Below are 17,984 nucleotides of genomic sequence, written 5' to 3'. Positions count from 1 at the left end.
TTATAATTTACCTAAAACAATTAAGTAAAAATAATAATTTTTATACATGGCCCATCATTTATTACAAAAGTTAATTCAAAACAATCTAATTTAGAATTTTCTTAAACTAAATTAATTGAATATTATGATATAGTTATTACTTAATCTTCCAACCCAAAACCCCTGAAATCCTTCTTTTAGCAAATTCAAAGGGTTCCAACAAGTTATCAAGATCGAGAACCAACCATTTGATTAATTTTGGTGGAGGAGAGACCTACTTATAAGAGAGTAATATCTTGTGATTTTGATTCATTCTTCTTCTCGTGGTTGAAGATAGAGATAGTAGAGTAACAAATTGTTATATCTCATTTTAAGGGCGTTTTGGTAAAAATAAGGAGGTCTACTTAGCTTTTCAAGTATTCTAAAAAGTAAATTAGAGGTGTACTTAGTATGAGAGGTCCAAATAGCAAATTTGGAGATCCAACTAGAATCACTCTTTTTCTAGTTGTTCATCTAATTGCAATATTCACAAAGTTAATCTGAGTCACTCAATGTTTTTAATCGTAAGGGCTTAGAAGAAGTGTCAAAAATGTGTAAAATTGTGTGTCCTAGGATTCGGACCCTATATATATCTATACTATTATTAAGAGAAGAGACTTTGTTAGCCAAAACTGAAAATTTTGACAGATTTAATCTTGAAAGATTAAAAAACTTTGAGAATAAATTTAAGGGTTTTTGTTCATTTACCCCATTTTTAGAGATTTTTTTCCCACTTACTCCGTTAAGTTTTTTAAATTACCTCTTACCCAAAACACTCTAAGGTGGTCTTCCCTAATACCCCATTAAGATTTTTTTTTGTTTTTTAATTTTTTTAATACTATTTTACCCTCACCCCTTTGTTACTTAGAGAGGGAGAGAAAAAATGAAAGAGAGAGAAAACCATGGGAGACTTCGCCCGAGCCCCGTCACTGGCCGCAGGAATCCGGTCACAGCCTGCTGGATTCCTGTCAACTTTCGTCGGATTCCGATCAACTTTCGCGGAATTTCTGTCACCGCCCGCCGGATTCCAGTCACCGGCTGCAGCTCACAGGCATTTGCTGAAAATCTCACAGGAAAGTTTTTTTTGCACCCAATAGACATCTATTGCCCCCTAATAGACATCTATTGCCCCCCAATAGACGACTATCAGCCATGTATTTCCCCCCAATAGGACTTTCAGTTGCTAGAATGAGAACTAATCTTCCTAAATTTAGACAAATAAAACTTTGATTACAGAAAAAAAAACAAAAAGATTACATCAATTCAAAACGTCTATTGCCCCCAATAGCCGTCTATTTCCCTCCAATAGAGGGGTAATAGACGTTTATTAGGGGGCAATAGACGTCTATTAGAAGCTAGAAAATGATATGGGCACCCAGAGAAAAGCTTCGGGCACCCAATCGGATTTTGAACAGTTCAACCGTGAAACTTGAACCACAACGCCGCCGATTTCTCACCACCTCGGAGCCTCCATCGTGAAGCTGACCGGAATTAGAGGCGTTGGGTTCGGAATCGGGGCTGGGCCTTGTCGATCGGAATCAGAATCGAAATCGGAGCTGGTCCTTGTCTATCGAAATCAGAATTGGAATCGGAGCTGGGCTTGTCAATCGGAGTCCGAATCGCTGCTGGGCCTTGTGGTCGAGTATCTTCGCCGCAACCGGAGAAAGCTCCGATCTCTTCCTCCAAGTCAGGAGCCTCCATGGCGCGGCAGTGCCGGCGTCGTGCTGAGGAAGAGAGAGAGCTGCCAGCATAGTGCGAGAGTGAAGAGAGAGAGAGAGAGAGAAGAGAGAGAGAGAGAGAGAGAGAGAGAGAGAGAGAGAGAGAGAGAGAGAGAGAGAGAGAGAGAGAGAGAGAGAGAGAGAGAGAGAGAGAGAGAGAGAGAGAGTGACAATGTTGTAGTTTTATAATTAGGCTTAGGGCAAAATGGTCATTTGATGTGAAATTGTGTAGGTGAGATTAAAAATCTGTTGCGGGGGTAAATGAGATATCTTTGTTTCATTTTGGTGCTTTTGGTCAAGAATCCTAAATTAAATTACAAAGATAAATAGGACAATTATAAAATAGATTTTTATTAAGAAAATTGAAAAGAAATGCTTCTACAGCCCTCACTTTTCCCTCCCACTATTTTCTCTCTGCAATAACTATCATTGAATCTATTTCTTTTGCAATAACTACCTACTTTTTTTTTAACAACGAAAATTTTTCATACACATGCAGAGCATGTGATTGTAGACTAGTTATTATTACGAGAAGAGAGTTTGTCAGCCAAAATAGAAAAATTCTATTAAAATATCCCTCAAATATTAAAAAACATTTGAACTGAAAAATTTGAGAATGACAAAATGGTCAATTCACAAATAAAAGAAAAACTTCAAAAAAAAAAATCAAAAACAAAATGTTTTCTCTATTTATTCCACAGAACTTCCCAAATAATTATCTTCACCCGTTGGGTGTGTTTGGAGTCTAATATATATATAATTTTTTACCAATATATCAGAAATCATTTACATGCAATAAGAATATACAAGTGAACATTGAGTTGAAAGCAACCGAGGATAAAACCCTAGAAAGCAAGCATAAGAGCGCGATTGTCGGAATCAAAGACTCCCAGAGGGAACCACCTTCCTTCCCCTCCAAGTGTTCAAAATTTAATTATCATTGCTTCTGTCTGCCCCATTTGCCACACCACACGCCTCCTTCCTCTTATATTCTCAGCATCCAAATTTAATTCAAGTTAAACTAACCAATTAACTCTACCCTGTCTATAATTTAATCCACTGCAACAAGAATAGATTAATAAAAAGTCGGCTTACGAATCCATGGCAACGCCGACAACCCCTTAAAAATAATGCAGATTTAGCAGTCGACGATCTGTAGCTTTTATATACAGACTAAGTAATAATGTACTGAAGAATTCATTACTGTACGTGCTTCTCTGTAAGAAACGAAATCTTTAATTCCCAGTTTTTTTTTTCTGGTTAAACTTGAATTATTGCTGCCATTCTTTTCTGACGCATAGCAGAACTTTGTACCCAATTCATTTCGATCTGTATGTCATTAAATTTTGCATATGGTATTTGGTATCTAATACGTATGTCTGATCACAGGGGTAACTTAGCTAGTAATCATTTGCTTATGAATTCCATATAGAAATAACATGCACATCCAGATTTAGTGTAGCAGGTTTTTGGTTTGGAAAAGCATTGAATAAGATTGATCGATTTAGTGAGGAAGGTCTGACCTAATATTGGATTGGGGGAAATTCTAGTGTAGTGGAGGGTATCTCATACCCACATTTACTAAAGTGAGAACAAATTTTGTTGTCAAAGTTGTAATTTGAGTCCTACTTTGTGTAATCTTAGTTCTAATAATAGTAATTACACATCTTATGACATTTTACAAGTTTTTGAACAAATTTGTTGTCAATGTTGTAATATTAGTTCTAATAATGGTAATTACACCTCTTACGACATTTTACAAGTTTTTGAACAAATTTGTTGTCAATGTTGTAATTTTTGTTTAACTATATGTAAATAGTGTAAATGAATATGGTAACTTTTGTTCTCAATGTTATAATTTTGGTTCAAATACTTGTAAATTTTTGTTCAAATAGTTGTAAATGAGGGTATCCCATACCCACCAGTATACTAGCTTGTCTCATTGGATTGGATCATAAACCTAATTCATGAATAAACCAAACCTGCTTGTATGTTCTATATCTGTGTATACCTCAAAAGTTAGAGGTCATGATGAATTCTCAAAGGGAAGATTTTGCCCCAACATCTCTGGTCGAAGTTTCTTTAACAGTTAGTACAACACATTAATTTCCATTTGTTCATGCTTTAATCAAATACCCGATTTGACTTTCAACAAAGCGAAATCATGTAGCGTGGGAAATTAAACTTTTTTACATATGATTATCACCATTGTTAGGGTTTAGTTAATGACTGTTGTTGTTAGATATTTTCATCAATGTCTGCTTTCATGCGTAAAGCCCTAGCTAAGAGCAAGTGCACCCGTAATCAAGAAAAGGCAAAGTCGAGAAGTCAAGAATTCGACCAGTCAAGTTACTATTCACTGCCACTGGACATGGGTTTCCACCCGTTTTTTTTCTTAACCGGTCAAGACCGTTCATTATTATATTTTTTAACTGTTCATTGAAAATAATTTTTTTGGGTGTGAGATGTTAGGAAAATTTTTAGGGGGGTCTCGAAAATCGACTTTTTATACATACATAATTTGGGAAAACTTCCTTCATGAAAGTTATAGAGATCATCGATACGAGTTCGTGCATATGTGGAATGTAAAAATCGGAGTTCGTATGAATTAGTTATAAATTTTTGAAAATTTGAAAATTTGAAAATTTTCTATAAATAACCAAAATTTATGGTCCTTTTTTATAAGGACAAATTTTTCTTCTTTTCTTCACTTTCACCCCTGAAACTCTCTCTTCTCTCTCCTCCGCGTCTCCTCAGACCCATCGGGTCCCGACCGACCCGACCCGAGTTTTCAGGCGCTGTCGTGCGTCCTCCGGCAGCGGACCCTGGCCATACGGGCTCGCCTCGGCCCGCTCGTCCTCCCCACAGTGGTGCCTCACCTCACCACTCAGGCCAGAAGGAGATCGAAGGCCTCCCACAGCCGTGCGACATGACCCGGCCGGAAGTCCAGTTTTCCAGCATCCTCTCGGCGACTGGGCGACAAAATCCTGCCGCAGGTCGGCCACGTGGCGCTTCTGGATTGGTCCGTGTCTTCCACCCTTGGATTTAGCTGCGTCTGTCTCTTCGTAGCTTCCTGATGTCACCCACGTTCTGTGGTTGGCCGAGCTGGTAGCTCCATGACCTTGGGCAAGAAAATAGTCATCGGCTTGCCCCTTTTTTTGACCTTAGTCATGCAAAGCCAAAGTTTGGCTGGTCAAACAAAGCCCGGTGGAAGGTTGTTTCTCTCCATGCCCGGTCAACACATCATCATTCACTCACTTTGCCGGGCAAAGTCATATCGGTGGACTTACTCTAAAGAAAAGTCATCGTAAAGGACAGGTCGCGGTTTTAGAGTTGATATATTTTTCCTTCAATTGATTCTGTGGATCTCCCGCCCTCTCTCTTGTTATCTTGTAACTTAGCTATCATCATTACTTTCGTTTCTTACTTTCTTCGCACCATTCCACTCACCAAACGATCCAAATTGTAGCCATATGATTACAACATTTATAATCAACCCTCTTAATTGTATCTGATCTAGTATATTTGTCTTAACAACGCAGCCGACTAATTATTTTTTGATTTGACCTGTTAATACGCAATTGATCCTTGTAAAGATACAAATCTTAAACATAAACAATTTCAATCATCTAATTAGCGTCCAAAACCCATAAGAACAAGTCACCTAATTGCAAACGTCCTCACTCTAAAACCGGTTGATGATATTCAAAGAAGGAAGCTAGGTTGATCCATCGACCCGACAACAAGGACGTTATGGCGGGCCAAACGACGAGTGCTGGGCCTCACTGAATTTAATGATGGGCCTACCTCTGTCTTGCAATTTGGTTCCCGACTGTGGGGCCCAATAAAAACCCAACCAAGTGAAGCGATATTCACCTGACGTGGGAACACCAACGGCCACATCGTCACGTTCATGGTCCTGAGTCCGTCAACGCGTCTGATTTGATTCCTCAAAATCAATCTCTTTCGGTGTGAGTGCATGTATGGAATTGGGCCCCCCTTCCCTCCATCAGTCCATGTGTTTCTGATTTTGACCCTTTATCTAACACCGAAAATGTTGCCCTGGTCAGCAGCTGACCAAGGATTGTGTGGTCACTGAAATCGGACGGTTGACAGCTCTCACCACAAATCAGACGGTTGACAGATAAGTGGTGAGAGCTGTCAACCGTCCGATTGAAATCAGACGGTCAGTGACCACACAATCTCTGGTCAACTGCTGACCAGGGGAACGAGACTGATCCACTGGTTTCGTTTTGACATGGCCTGCTTCCCCATGTCCATATCCATGTCCGCTCGATCAGTGTAATTCTGCGTACAACGGATCGGACGGGATTCATAACACCAATTAAAAAGGTCGGAGTTTGAATTTCTTGACATTCTTTCTTATAAGGAAAAAAAAAATACATATGTCAATAACAAGTCTTACTTATTGATATATCTGACTGTATGATTGAGAAGTATACTGAAATGCTCGAGTCTTAGAATGATGGGTATCAAATTCTGTATGGCCTCGTTTGGAAACAAAATTTGGATTTCGATTTGGATTTCAAATCTTATGTATTTCAAATTTGAGTAATTGAAATCCTAAGATTTCAAATTCATCTATTTGGATAACAATTGAATCATGAGGATTTGAATTCTTAAATTCAAAACTAATGAAGCTATGTAAATGTTAATCTAATGAAGGAATATTTTCTTTAGCATTTAATTGCTATGGAGGTAATTATCATACTCCATAATTCCAAAAGCAATATAAATCCCAAGTTTTTCATCTCATATTTTCAACCAAAAAAAAAAGTATCAATAATAATAATAATACATGTTTCATCTGTATAAGTCCATCTCATACTCTCAATTATACAAATCCAAAGTGTTTCATCTTATAGTCTCAAAAAAAAAAAAAAAAAAGTAATAATAATAGTGTTTCAGAAGACTCCATATCATGAAAATCCAAATTGTAATGCTTCACCCTCAATTCCTTGGTTGCCCTGAAAACAATCAACAAAGAGAAACATGATTAGTCATGCAATTTTTGACTCCAACCAAACCGACGCAGCAACTTTCTCATGAAAGCATTATAATTGCATTGGGTATTAGCATCGTCTCTCTGTCCTAACAAATATCACCACCAAGTTCATAATTAAATGAACTATAAATACTAAAAGACAAATGAAAAATCAGATACCAACAACTTAAATGCTTACAAAACTTTAAAACCTCATTTCAATAGTGAACTGGATATTTATACTTTCTTCATAACCTGTATCAGTTTTTTATTAACATACATGCACTAGGCATCTTAAGGAAGATACCATTTCCAATCTGATCAACAATAGGATTTCCACATTCTTAACTCTTAAGCAGGAACATACACTGAAGGAATACAAGCCATAATAAATTGTGTTAATACAAGCCACAGCCGAACTCATACTAGTTCATTTTTTCCCTTTGAAGGGGACAAAGGAAATGAATCATAGCAATTAATACCAACTTCTTTTCTTTCACCTCTTCTCTCTATGAGCTTAGCTCTCAATTTGTTAAAGTTAATTCATTTCTTGACTAATTGGAAAACATGTTTCACTCTTTACTGTTGTATCTAGTTGCTTAAAAATTTACTTCACTAAGCTATCAGATATCACCAAGTGAAATGAACAAGAAATATTCCAGAATTCCAACTATCAAAGAAACCAAAGATATAATAAACTTCGATCATAAATATATAAGAACATAGCAGGTCCTGACTAAAAGAAGATATCACTAATCATTGTAATTGAAAAGCTACGCAGCTGATTTCCATCAAACAGACAAAAACTTAAAAAATAAAAAATAAAAAAAATCCCTCAAACAAAGTGAGAGAAGAAGTTCCTTAAACCAAAAAAAGCCAAAGAATTTGAACTAGCTAATCAACTGCGAAAACTTACACAAAAACCCAGAAAGCTGTGCCTACACATGACTACATACTAACAACACAAAACCAAAGATCCAACACAGGGATTACAAATCAACACAGCAAAAACGGCAGAGCAACCAAAACTGAACACTAACAAGGTACAAATTTCAAAAGTTTACCCCTACTACCTAGCAAAGCTAATCAGATAAATCACACAAGCAGTACTCCTATTTGGTTCTACCCATTGGATCAATATTTATGAGAAGCTAACCAGAGATTTCCCGAAAGCTAATATATATCATGGATTACGAATCATATATCACAAATATGTACAAGTAAACACCAAATCAAGCTGCTGAAAGTTACTAGACTGCAGATATTTGAGCAAACAGCTTCGATTACGAATCAAACTCAATCAAGCAAATTACAAATCAAACTAAAACATTGTTTGGTTAAATTTTACATATACTACGAAATCAAGCTGCGCATCATTTAGCCCAACCTTCAGTATCACTATGAACAATCAAATTAGGAGATGAGCGATCAATTAAGAGAAGAAAGAGAGACCACCTTCACCAAATCTCAAATCAACTCTAGCCCAGCCTCTGCGATTCGTAGAGAACACAAGTGAAGAGAGAGCGAGCTCCCCGCCGCTGTTGAAATCGAGCGTGATGTTTCGGAAGGGGGAGAGGAAGAGATTTCAAATAACTAGGGTACCCTAGTTATTCGAAATCGGCCCCTTCTGTTAAATCATTGATTTCATCAAATCCAAATCCCTAATGAAAAACTTGTGCCAAACGGGCTTATTTGTATTTGGGCCTCCGAAATCCAAATCCTCAAGTCCAAATCACCCTATCCAAACGGGCCCTATGATTTTTGCGTAATTTGACTTATTGAAGCGCTCGGTCTAAACCCTTTTACTAGGTAGAAAAACGTAGAGCATCAACTCTTGGAGGAGAATAATTTGGCATATAGTATGGACATGGATTTTCATTGTACATAGCCTCGTGGACTGTCCTCACCGGGGGATTTCAAAAATCTTCCATTGTCAACCAAAGTCTATGGGAGAGCATGTGACATCCGGTGGATTTGGTCCGACTCGTAGAAAATAAATAACATAAATGGTCGACTTATGTCTTCATCACTAGGTTTAGATAGCACGTTGGTGAATGCATAGGCCTCACATAGTTGATCCCTTTACATTATTTTGTAGGAAATGTCGTTATTGCTAGATGAATTTGGAGTGTTATTTTTCATCAAAATGCATGTGTTATTGGCTTATAGCTTACAATGTAAGAAATGCTGTTTTCTGTCTTTTGACTTTTAAAAATTGTAAAAAAATGTAGTTTTTAGTATACCGTCAATTGAGACACATTTTAAAAATCATATATTATCAATAGTGAGATTAACAAACATGACAATTATTCAAAATAGAGTTTGACACATTGAGAGGTGTCATGGGGGTAGCCATAAAATGCAATGGTATGCCAAAATATGCTAAATTTTGTTAATACCATTTTTTTTTTCTTGAATTCTCATGTACCATAAACTCATCATTTTGTAATTATTCTGTAATAATTAGCTCAGAAGCACTTATACTGACCATTGTATGCGCAAAGGTTCTCCCTATTTTGTTATAATAAGCGCAATAATTGTACCAACAACTAATTTATAGCCGAAGGTCATCTTCGAGAATAAGTTACAACAGGGTCCTAAGTCCCAATACAAGAAGCCATACTGCAACTGTTCTGGGGCAAAGGGATCCTAGTAGTACCATCATTAAGCATATAGAGGTTTCAGGAAGGGATATGAAACGGTAAACCAAAATTAAGTTCATACATTCATATCCCCCTAATTGCAGGGTTACGTTTCATTATTTGGTATGAACACTCACAGTTCACAGAATTATGCAGTTCAAACTCACCATCATTCGCTTCAAAAAAAAAAAAAAAAACTCACCATCATTCATCGGACAACATATGACTTTATAGAGTTCCAGTAACATTTCACCAAAACAATCATATAAACTTAAAGTGAATTGAGAGAACAAAACTGGGGACTCAACGACCGAAAATAAAAACGTAGCCTAACTGTTCAGAATGATTGTTTATTGGGCTACATTTTTACCGGTATGCTATGTCATAAACCAGCCTAATGCTAAATTGGGCTTCAGAATTGATATAACAAGCTGTAACGAGTAATTACTGTGTCAAGATCAACCAAAAGAGGATAAGCATACAACACATTCAAACCTTGTTAAAGTATACATAATGATAACCAAAACAAGCTTCACCGATCTGCATCTCCCTCAACTATCTATGTGTTAGTATCATGACCGGCAATCATGTTTTCCTGTTAAACTTCCTCTTTTTCATTCCTCCCTTCTGCCTTTCGTCTCTCTTCCTCTTCTGTGCTTGCTTGTGAAACGAACCCCCAACCAAGGAAGGTTGTTCTTTTAATGCAAAGCTTTTTGCAACATGTCCCAAGTGAAGTTTCTTTGCTACAAAAATTCTCTTCAGCTCACCACGGTGGGCAGTGTATGCACGAACCCAAGAGCAAAATGCATTCTTGGCCAGAGGCTTTATGTTTGGCTAAGGAAAGAAATGAAAGACAATAAATTAGTGACTCACAATTATTCTAAATCCATAATTCCTTACACCTGAAACATCTGCCTAGCATACTCAAAAAGCAATTACTTTCTTGTTCAGGTTTTTATCACAAATGGAGTTGATAAAGACTATTCTTAATCTTGAAGATACTTTCTAAACAACTATCCTAGCTAAAGCACAGCACATTTATGCTTACTTTAAGGCACATTAAGAAAACTCAGGAGAAATTAACTACCTGATCTGTAAACGCTTCAAGTGCCTTTTGCAAAGCCAGCACCCAAGGATGTGCATCAATGGAAACAAACTTCCTGACATGCTGCTGACCATATAGTGGGAAACTATCTAATACTTTGAGGAGAGGATACTCTACTAGAGAAACACCATGCTTCTCCAATTCTTTCAAATAATCGATTTCAATTGGCTGTAAAAATAATATTGAATCTCCTCTTTCACCCAGCCGAGCTGTTCTGCCAACCCTACAGCAAGGATAAAATTAACATCATGCCCTACCCTCAATTTAATATCAACACACACATGGAAGATATGTTGATTAGCTTTGCCTAGGGAAATTCAATGCTCAGAAACTAATTCCCCCAGAAAATTCGCCTTATAACAGCCACCAAGAAAACAATATTACTCCAGTTGAAAGAAAATATTCAATTAGTTCTCAAGGCTTATTGAAATAATTGAATTGCTTTCTAGTCTTTTAATCCATCTCATGAGGAAACTCAGGAGCAAATAGGGGGTTCATGATGTATATCATACGATATTGCACAAGACAAGTTATACCAATCCCTTTTAGACCAAAAGGGTGAGAACAAACCAAAACTCTAGCAGTTTGGCTCAGATTATTTGCATATGTGAGAAACATAAAGGCTGAGATCTAACATACCTATGCACATATTCAGTAGCCTCGCCTGGAGAATCATACTGTATGATACATCTAACTTTGGGGAAATCCAAACCTCTGGCAGAAACATCTGTGGACAAAAGAAGAGCTGATTTTTCTGTTTTAAAGGTCTCGAATGTGGTTCTTCGATCCACTTGCTCCATATTGCCATGTAACCTGAAGGTCTTGCATCTAAGAAATTTCTGCTTAAGTTCTGATCCTGGTCCTGAATTAGGTTTGAATTGGAACTCACTTAACAAAGAGTAGTGAAAATCCACTGCATCACATGTTGAAAAGAATAGCACAATCTGAAAAATGAGTATGTGAGTAACTTGACAAGGTAAAAACACACAAAATGAGGCTGAGGACTACAGAGATAGACTCGAACTACGTTTACCAAATAAAAGAAATCATTTTGAGAATTTCAGATCGTGCGAAATAGGATTCATCACAGAGGCATAATGATTGGCTAGAAACTAGCTTCTATAACAATCACCACTGAGAAAATGGAAAGCTGAAAAGTAGGCTTACTTTTTCAGAAGTTTCTCGCTCAAAAAGATGCTTTAGAATGGAAAGAAGTACAGCAAGCCGCGCATTACATGGTACTGCAGATAAATTTGATCAGAACACTTGCATCACCATGTCTACAATCTGGTTTTGATTACCCTCAAACACAAAAGGAAAAAACACAAAGAACTCTCGATACACACCTTTAACATATCTCTGAGTCAATTGGGCTGGAAGTTTATAATCTTCATTTGTAGAGCCTGTTGCCTTCACAGAATATTGCGGTTCCTCTGTGTCAGAGTCCGAAGACCCTAAAGGTTCAAATTTTGTAATCGACGGCATCTTCTTGTCAGGCATACCAATCAAGACCGGTTTCTCTAAGCTCATCTTTGCAAGATGATTGACTTTTTCATTCAAGGTCGCAGACAACAGCAAATTCTGCCTCTGAAATTCAAATTTACTTGACGCACCACCATCCTTGGCATGTTTCCTCGAACCCAAAAGATCTAGTATTTCCTCTATCTCCTTTCCAAATCCAAGTTCCAAAATCCTGTCGAAATGCACATATAAGCAAACCACCTCCTCAACACTAGAGGGTACACAATAACAATGGTACAGTATAAATGTGGCATACCTATCTGCTTCATCGAAAATTATCCACCGCAAATTCGTGTGCGAAAATGATGATGTATGCTTCAAATGATCCAACAGCCTTCCAGGAGTTGCAACGAGAATAGATATGCCTGTAACATAGTAATGCAGGGTTTAGGGTCTGTATCAAAATCGAAACTTTTTCGCAACAAAACTATCAATCCTTACTAACCTTTGCGCAATCTAGCCTTCTCCTTTTCCCTCTTTTCACCTCCCATCACATAACCAGGCACAATCCAGTGAAAACGGTGCAGTAACTTGTGCAAAATCTCATGAACCTGCAGACACAGCTCTCTCGTCGGCACGAGAACCAAAGCAAAAGTACCATCGGAGCGCTGAATCCGAGGCTGCTGCAAGCTCAGGTGGTGTACAACCGGAGCCAAATACGCCACCGTTTTGCCCGTCCCCGTCGCCGCATTCACCAGCACGTGGCGGCCGGAGAGAATAACCGGGATCGCTTGGGCTTGGACTAGAGTCGGACCCTTGAAGCCCAACCTCTCTGTTTCGCCCAACAAAATCAAAATCAACTTCAAATTTTTCGAAATAAAAGATTGAGTTTTTGGCTATGAAAAACAGGAAATTGAGCCTTACCTTGAAGCTGGTCGCATAAATTGGAGTGAAGGCCGAGACTTGAGAAGGTAGAAGCCGAGAAAATGTCACCGTCTTCTGCTGCTTTCGCGCTTTTTTTCTTGGCGGCCACCATCGCCACTACCCTAAAGTGTCTGCAACCGCTCAAATTTGCTTCTTATTCAAACCCGAAAATAACTGGGCCGGGCCCCACAATTAATTACATCCTGCCCGGCCCGGCCCATATTCAGAAACAGTTAAAAGATTGAAACTTGAAGACTGAAGACGAAGAAGAAGAGGTTGAGGTTCTGGTTCTGGTTCGTCGTCAACCTTTTTGATCCAAATTATTTTGAGTTAAAATTTTATTGGGTGGTTGTTAATTGGATCAGATGGCTTCGGATGACGTGGTTGAGATCGAGAGCTTAGAGAAGGGTTTGCTGTCCGGAGGTGGAAATGAAGAAGAGCCGGTTCTGTATGCGGCGTCGTTTCGGGAAATGGAGGACAATTTCGTCAAGTACCAAACAGCGCAGTGGCTTCTGTACTCTGCGCTTTTGATATTGGCGTGGGGGATTGGTTTGTTTATGTTGCTTTATCTTCCGGTTCGGAGGTATATTCTTCGGAAGGATATTCGGTCCAGAAAGCTTTACTTGACATCGAATGCCATCATCTATAAAGTAGGTTCAATTTGTTGTTCATGATGTGATTGTGATTGTGATTGTTTTGGTTTTGATTGAGTGATACTTTTTGTTGGTTTAGCTCAGGTTACGAGGCCAGTTCCGATTCCATTTTTCGGGGTGTTGAACAAGGAGAAGCATGTTTTGTTGCCTTCAGTGGCTGATGTTGTAATCGAGCAAGGTAAACCATTGCCTGATGGTCTTGTGAATGTTTCGCTTGGTAGTGAGTGGGGTTTTGTAATGCCTGAACCTTCTAATTTAGTGTTTGATTGATTCTGACCTACTTGTTGTTAAATTGCATGTAAGGTTTGCTACTAATTTGATGCTCTTGATACTAGACGTTAGAATAGTATAGTATGTTGAATTGCATCTTTTGAGTTCTTCTGCCCTTATACTTGTAATGTTCATCGAATGTTATATGTTGAGCAAACATTTAATGTTTCCCTTTGATCTCTCCTCCCCCCTCCACAATATTCTATCATGTTCTGTTACCTTAGCCTTGCTCGTGGTTTTAACCCCATAAACACGATTGTCATACTCAGGATATCTGCAGTCTCTCTTTGGTGTATACTCGCTTCGAATAGAGCACGTTGGTGTCAGAAGGCCTCCAAGTGATGATGTTCAAATCCATGGCATTGCAAATCCAAATGCTTTTAGGAAGGTACCATGAGTTTAATCAATGCATTCTGTGATCTATTTTGAAGTTAAGAAATGTGAGTCTTCATCTTCATATCAATTGCAGGCAGTGCTAATGCGCCTTTCAAGCATGACGAATGAGGTTTTCTCTAGACAAGTTTCCACAGTTGAAGATGTTCCAAATTTGAGGGTACGCTCTTATATCAGATTGTTGTGCCAAAATATTAGTATAAGCATTACAACTGATAACCAAACTAAATTCTGATTATTGGAAGCTGAACCTATGATGGTCATGCTTTTAACAAGTTTGATCAGGGCATATGATTTAAATCCTTGATACTGTTAGTGGTGCCATCCATTCTCTCTCTATACTTTTTTACTTATTAACTCTTGGTTCTTTCTATCGTCAGCTTCAGATGTCCCCATCAAAATCTCTCAGGCATGATTCATTTTCATACCCAGGGGAGCTAACACTACTGCAGAAACTTGAGGAAGTTGGAAGTTCTGTAAAGGTAGAATACTAAATTTTGGCACTTTACCAATAAAGCTGGGTATGCTCGTGTTATTGATTATGGACTTTCATCTGATATATATTACAGAGGGTTCAAAGTTTAATTGAGGAGCAACACTCTCAAACACCAGAACCTATAGGTTGAAAGAAGTCGATTCGAATACAAAGGGTGCTATAACTCTACTAGTTTGTGCCTTCCCTTGCTCTTAGTTGGACGATTGTCTCAGCTAACTATCCGGAATTGCATTATTTTACAACTCACCGGAAGCATTAGTGCCTCCATTTCTGTTCGTGCCCACTAACAGACCATGTTTTGTTTATCACTTTGGTTCGTATCCTATCATCTGCAACTATAGAAATTGACCCATGTAAAATAATTTTTATGATTCTCCGTTGTGTAGTTTGTTTTCTGCTGTTATTTTCATGAAATATTGCGCTGCTGTTGTACTCTCTGGAAATTGTCATTCTAGTACAGACATTACAATTGCATAGTTGCATTATTGAACTCTTTACCAATATAACAGGGACGGATTTTTGCACATGCTAAAAATGATATCATTAATGATCATCGGAAAAAATAATAATGATAATAATTTCCAAGCCACTCATTGTATGTATGGATAGATCAAAGTATGAGCTCATGAGATTGACATGATTTGACTTGTAAATTATCAATACATGTTCATTTTTTTATTTTTTTTATTTGTCAATCACACGGTGTCCTCAAAAGCTTCCTAGGCTCAGAAACTAATTCGTGTTTGGGGGATCTTGTCAGAACGTTTCTTTCTCTCTCGCCACCAAGAATATATTAGAATTTAACTCCAATAAGTGTCGGCGGGATTCGAACCCGGGTGTGGGGGATCAATACATGTTCTTGGTTATTCATAAATGAGATTTCTCATATGGACTACATGTTATAGGAAACATTCATTAATTGTGTCTCACTCGTTGCACATCTGTTCATCAAATTGCTCATGAACTATGGCTATATGTGCCATTTTCAGCATGACATTTGCATGATTGGCATGTTTATGATCATAACGTCACTTAATATCTGGTTGGGATATTGAAGCAAACAAAAAATGAAACTAAAAACTAAACACAGAATTACTTGCTCGGATTGGTGTAGTGCCGATCCTTGGACGTAACGGCATCGGCGGCAATTTTTGCAGTCGTATGGCTTATTGCGGAATACTTGTAGGACTCTAACTTAGTTCTATGCGTTCTATGCAATCATAAGAACCGACCTAATACAAAACTAAAGACGTGAGGGAAGATCACCGCATTTTTGAGAAAAGCATTTAGTACCTCAATTATCAGCATTCAATACAATTATTTAGTAATTCAGCAGTTGTCAATATAAATAGGTTTTTCATACCCATGCCATTAGAGACAACAGACCAGTAAGTCAATAGAGCATTAAAATTGCTATTTCAAATGTTAAAAAAATGCATTTTTGTTAATATTTTGAAGTGTACTTGTCACTATTATTCCCCTTCCCTTATAGTTAGTTTTGGTTTTTTTTTTTTGGTCAAATATATTAGTTTTGATTTTTTCTATAAGAAAAATTAATTAAATTACAAATTAGAACCTCTAGTACAACTCCACCTAGGGCTGTCAATTTTGACACGACTCGAAACCCGCACGAAATAAAGCTGGTTGAACCCGCATGATTAAAAAGCGGGTCGGCTGTGGGTCAACCCACCATGACCCATTTAATAAATGGGTCAGCCACGAGTCAACCCGCCAACACGAAGTGAACCCGTATAATCCGATTATGCTATATTCTTGAAATTTTAGACGTTGGGAGTATTTGATCATGTTTATCTTTGCTCTTCTCTTCTGCAATTCAATTGTCTCACTGTTCCTTCTCTTATGGCTCATATCAAATTGCACAAGTTTCTTTCTTTATGATTTGTGGGTAATATGTTTGCTGATAAATTGAGAAATTTGGAGTCCTTATTGCTTTTCGAAATCCTTTTGAAATTTGGAGATTGAAAAAATTGGGTTGCTTTATTCCTTTTCGGTTAGTAAGAAATTTTTTGTTTACTTTCTTTCTTTCTTTTGATTGATGCATTCTGTTTTTTTGTTATGCATGTGTTAGTGGTAGTCATATTTTGTTATGCACATTGTTATACATACTATTCTTGTAAGATTTAGGAGATGGATGACTTCTTGGTATGAATGGATTCTTTGAACTTGATGAATTCTTTTTATGGGGTTAGGCAAACTGAATTCTGTGAATTACTTTCTGGTATGTTACTAATGGGATTATTGTGAGTTTGGCTCTAAATTGAAAACGAAATAAGGTAACCAATAAGGAATGAATGTAGTGTGAGAGAAATTAAGAATAGTGAATGATGGAAAGAAATTGTCCATGTGTATTTGAAAGTAGTGCCAATATCAGTTTACCCTTTTCATGTAATTTCTTATCTTGCTGGAAAACCATTCTACTTCCTGTATAGCTCAACATGTCATAGTAATACAGTTTGATAAATTTTGTGATTATTGACTTCAGTCATGAAATCTTTTGGAGAAATAAGGTCATCTCTTCATCAAGTGCAGTGTAATCGGCAAGAAATAATTACAGAAAAACGAAATTTTCTAACATTATCAAGTTATTTGAGTAGTGTAAATAGTGGGTTTCATGGTTGTATCAGTCATGGAATTGTCTTTCTTGAATTTATATGCAGGCAGCATGTAGGGAGTTGTCTTTGTTTTATTCAAAATGCCTATGTGCCTTATGAGACCAGGAAGGAGAGAAAACAAAAAAGTTTAGAAAGATAGTCTGATGTTTGGATCACAAGCTTCTTGACTGTGCGTAGTGGAGTTTGACAGAATAAGATCATTTTCATTCAACTATGTTTTAATTTTTTCAGTGAGATCAGTGGCCACTCCTGCAGAAGCTGTTGCCGGGTTTGGAGAGATGGTTGCTGGGACTCAGCGAAAGTATTACATGCTATGTGGTAAAGGTGGAGTTGGAAAAATGAGCTGTGCAGCTTCACTTGCTGTAAAGTTTGCTAACAATGGGCATCCCACTCGTGGTTTCCACTGATCCAGCACATTCCTCGAGTGATTCCTTGTGCAGCTTCACTTGCTGTAAAGTTTGCTAATACTGAGCTGCTGGTTTCCACTAATATACAAAACTGCACACCAAAAAGTTTGCTTCTTAATTGTTGGTTTGGATTGCAGCTGGACATATCATTCTTGTTGGCCTTCGTGACTATCAGGATGACAAAGCCGATTTGATTAGTACATGCCTGATGAGCCTAGGCTGCTGAAGATTAGGATGTAGGTGGTGCTGATGCATGGAG

General features: G+C 37.7%; 2 protein-coding genes and 1 long non-coding RNA gene across 3 annotated transcripts; 1 reads left to right on the top strand and 2 right to left on the bottom strand.

Annotated features, from left to right (window-relative positions):
• Window positions 1-6,475: 6,475 nt before the first annotated feature.
• On the bottom strand, window positions 6,476-8,396 carry LOC112189101. Its single transcript, XR_002931712.2, has 2 exons — window positions 8,197-8,396; window positions 6,476-6,724 (listed from the first exon to the last, which is right to left on the bottom strand). It is a non-coding gene; the product is annotated as an uncharacterized LOC112189101 (long non-coding RNA).
• Window positions 8,397-9,625: 1,229 nt separating this feature from the next.
• LOC112187273 (DEAD-box ATP-dependent RNA helicase 17) lies at window positions 9,626-13,016 on the bottom strand. Its single transcript, XM_024326012.2, has 8 exons — window positions 12,874-13,016; window positions 12,455-12,781; window positions 12,266-12,374; window positions 11,835-12,181; window positions 11,656-11,729; window positions 11,128-11,432; window positions 10,471-10,711; window positions 9,626-10,217 (listed from the first exon to the last, which is right to left on the bottom strand). The coding sequence occupies exons 1-8, from the start codon at window positions 12,983-12,985 to the stop codon at window positions 9,969-9,971; spliced, it is 1,764 nt and encodes a 587-aa protein (XP_024181780.1). The 5' UTR covers window positions 12,986-13,016; the 3' UTR covers window positions 9,626-9,968.
• A 108-nt stretch (window positions 13,017-13,124) lies between these two features.
• LOC112187274 lies at window positions 13,125-15,186 on the top strand. The gene is made up of 6 exons (XM_024326013.2): window positions 13,125-13,523; window positions 13,611-13,704; window positions 14,066-14,184; window positions 14,266-14,349; window positions 14,570-14,671; window positions 14,759-15,186. Exons 1-6 carry the CDS (start codon window positions 13,239-13,241, stop codon window positions 14,813-14,815), a joined length of 741 nt encoding a protein of 246 aa, XP_024181781.1. The 5' UTR covers window positions 13,125-13,238; the 3' UTR covers window positions 14,816-15,186.
• Window positions 15,187-17,984: the final 2,798 nt, after the last annotated feature.

The sequence above is a fragment of the Rosa chinensis genome, chromosome 2 (assembly GCF_002994745.2).
Source record: "Rosa chinensis cultivar Old Blush chromosome 2, RchiOBHm-V2, whole genome shotgun sequence".
In the NCBI taxonomy this organism is placed as follows: Eukaryota; Viridiplantae; Streptophyta; class Magnoliopsida; order Rosales; family Rosaceae; genus Rosa; species Rosa chinensis.
Note: the sequence above shows the minus strand (reverse complement) of the source record. Positions and strands in the feature narration are given on the sequence as shown.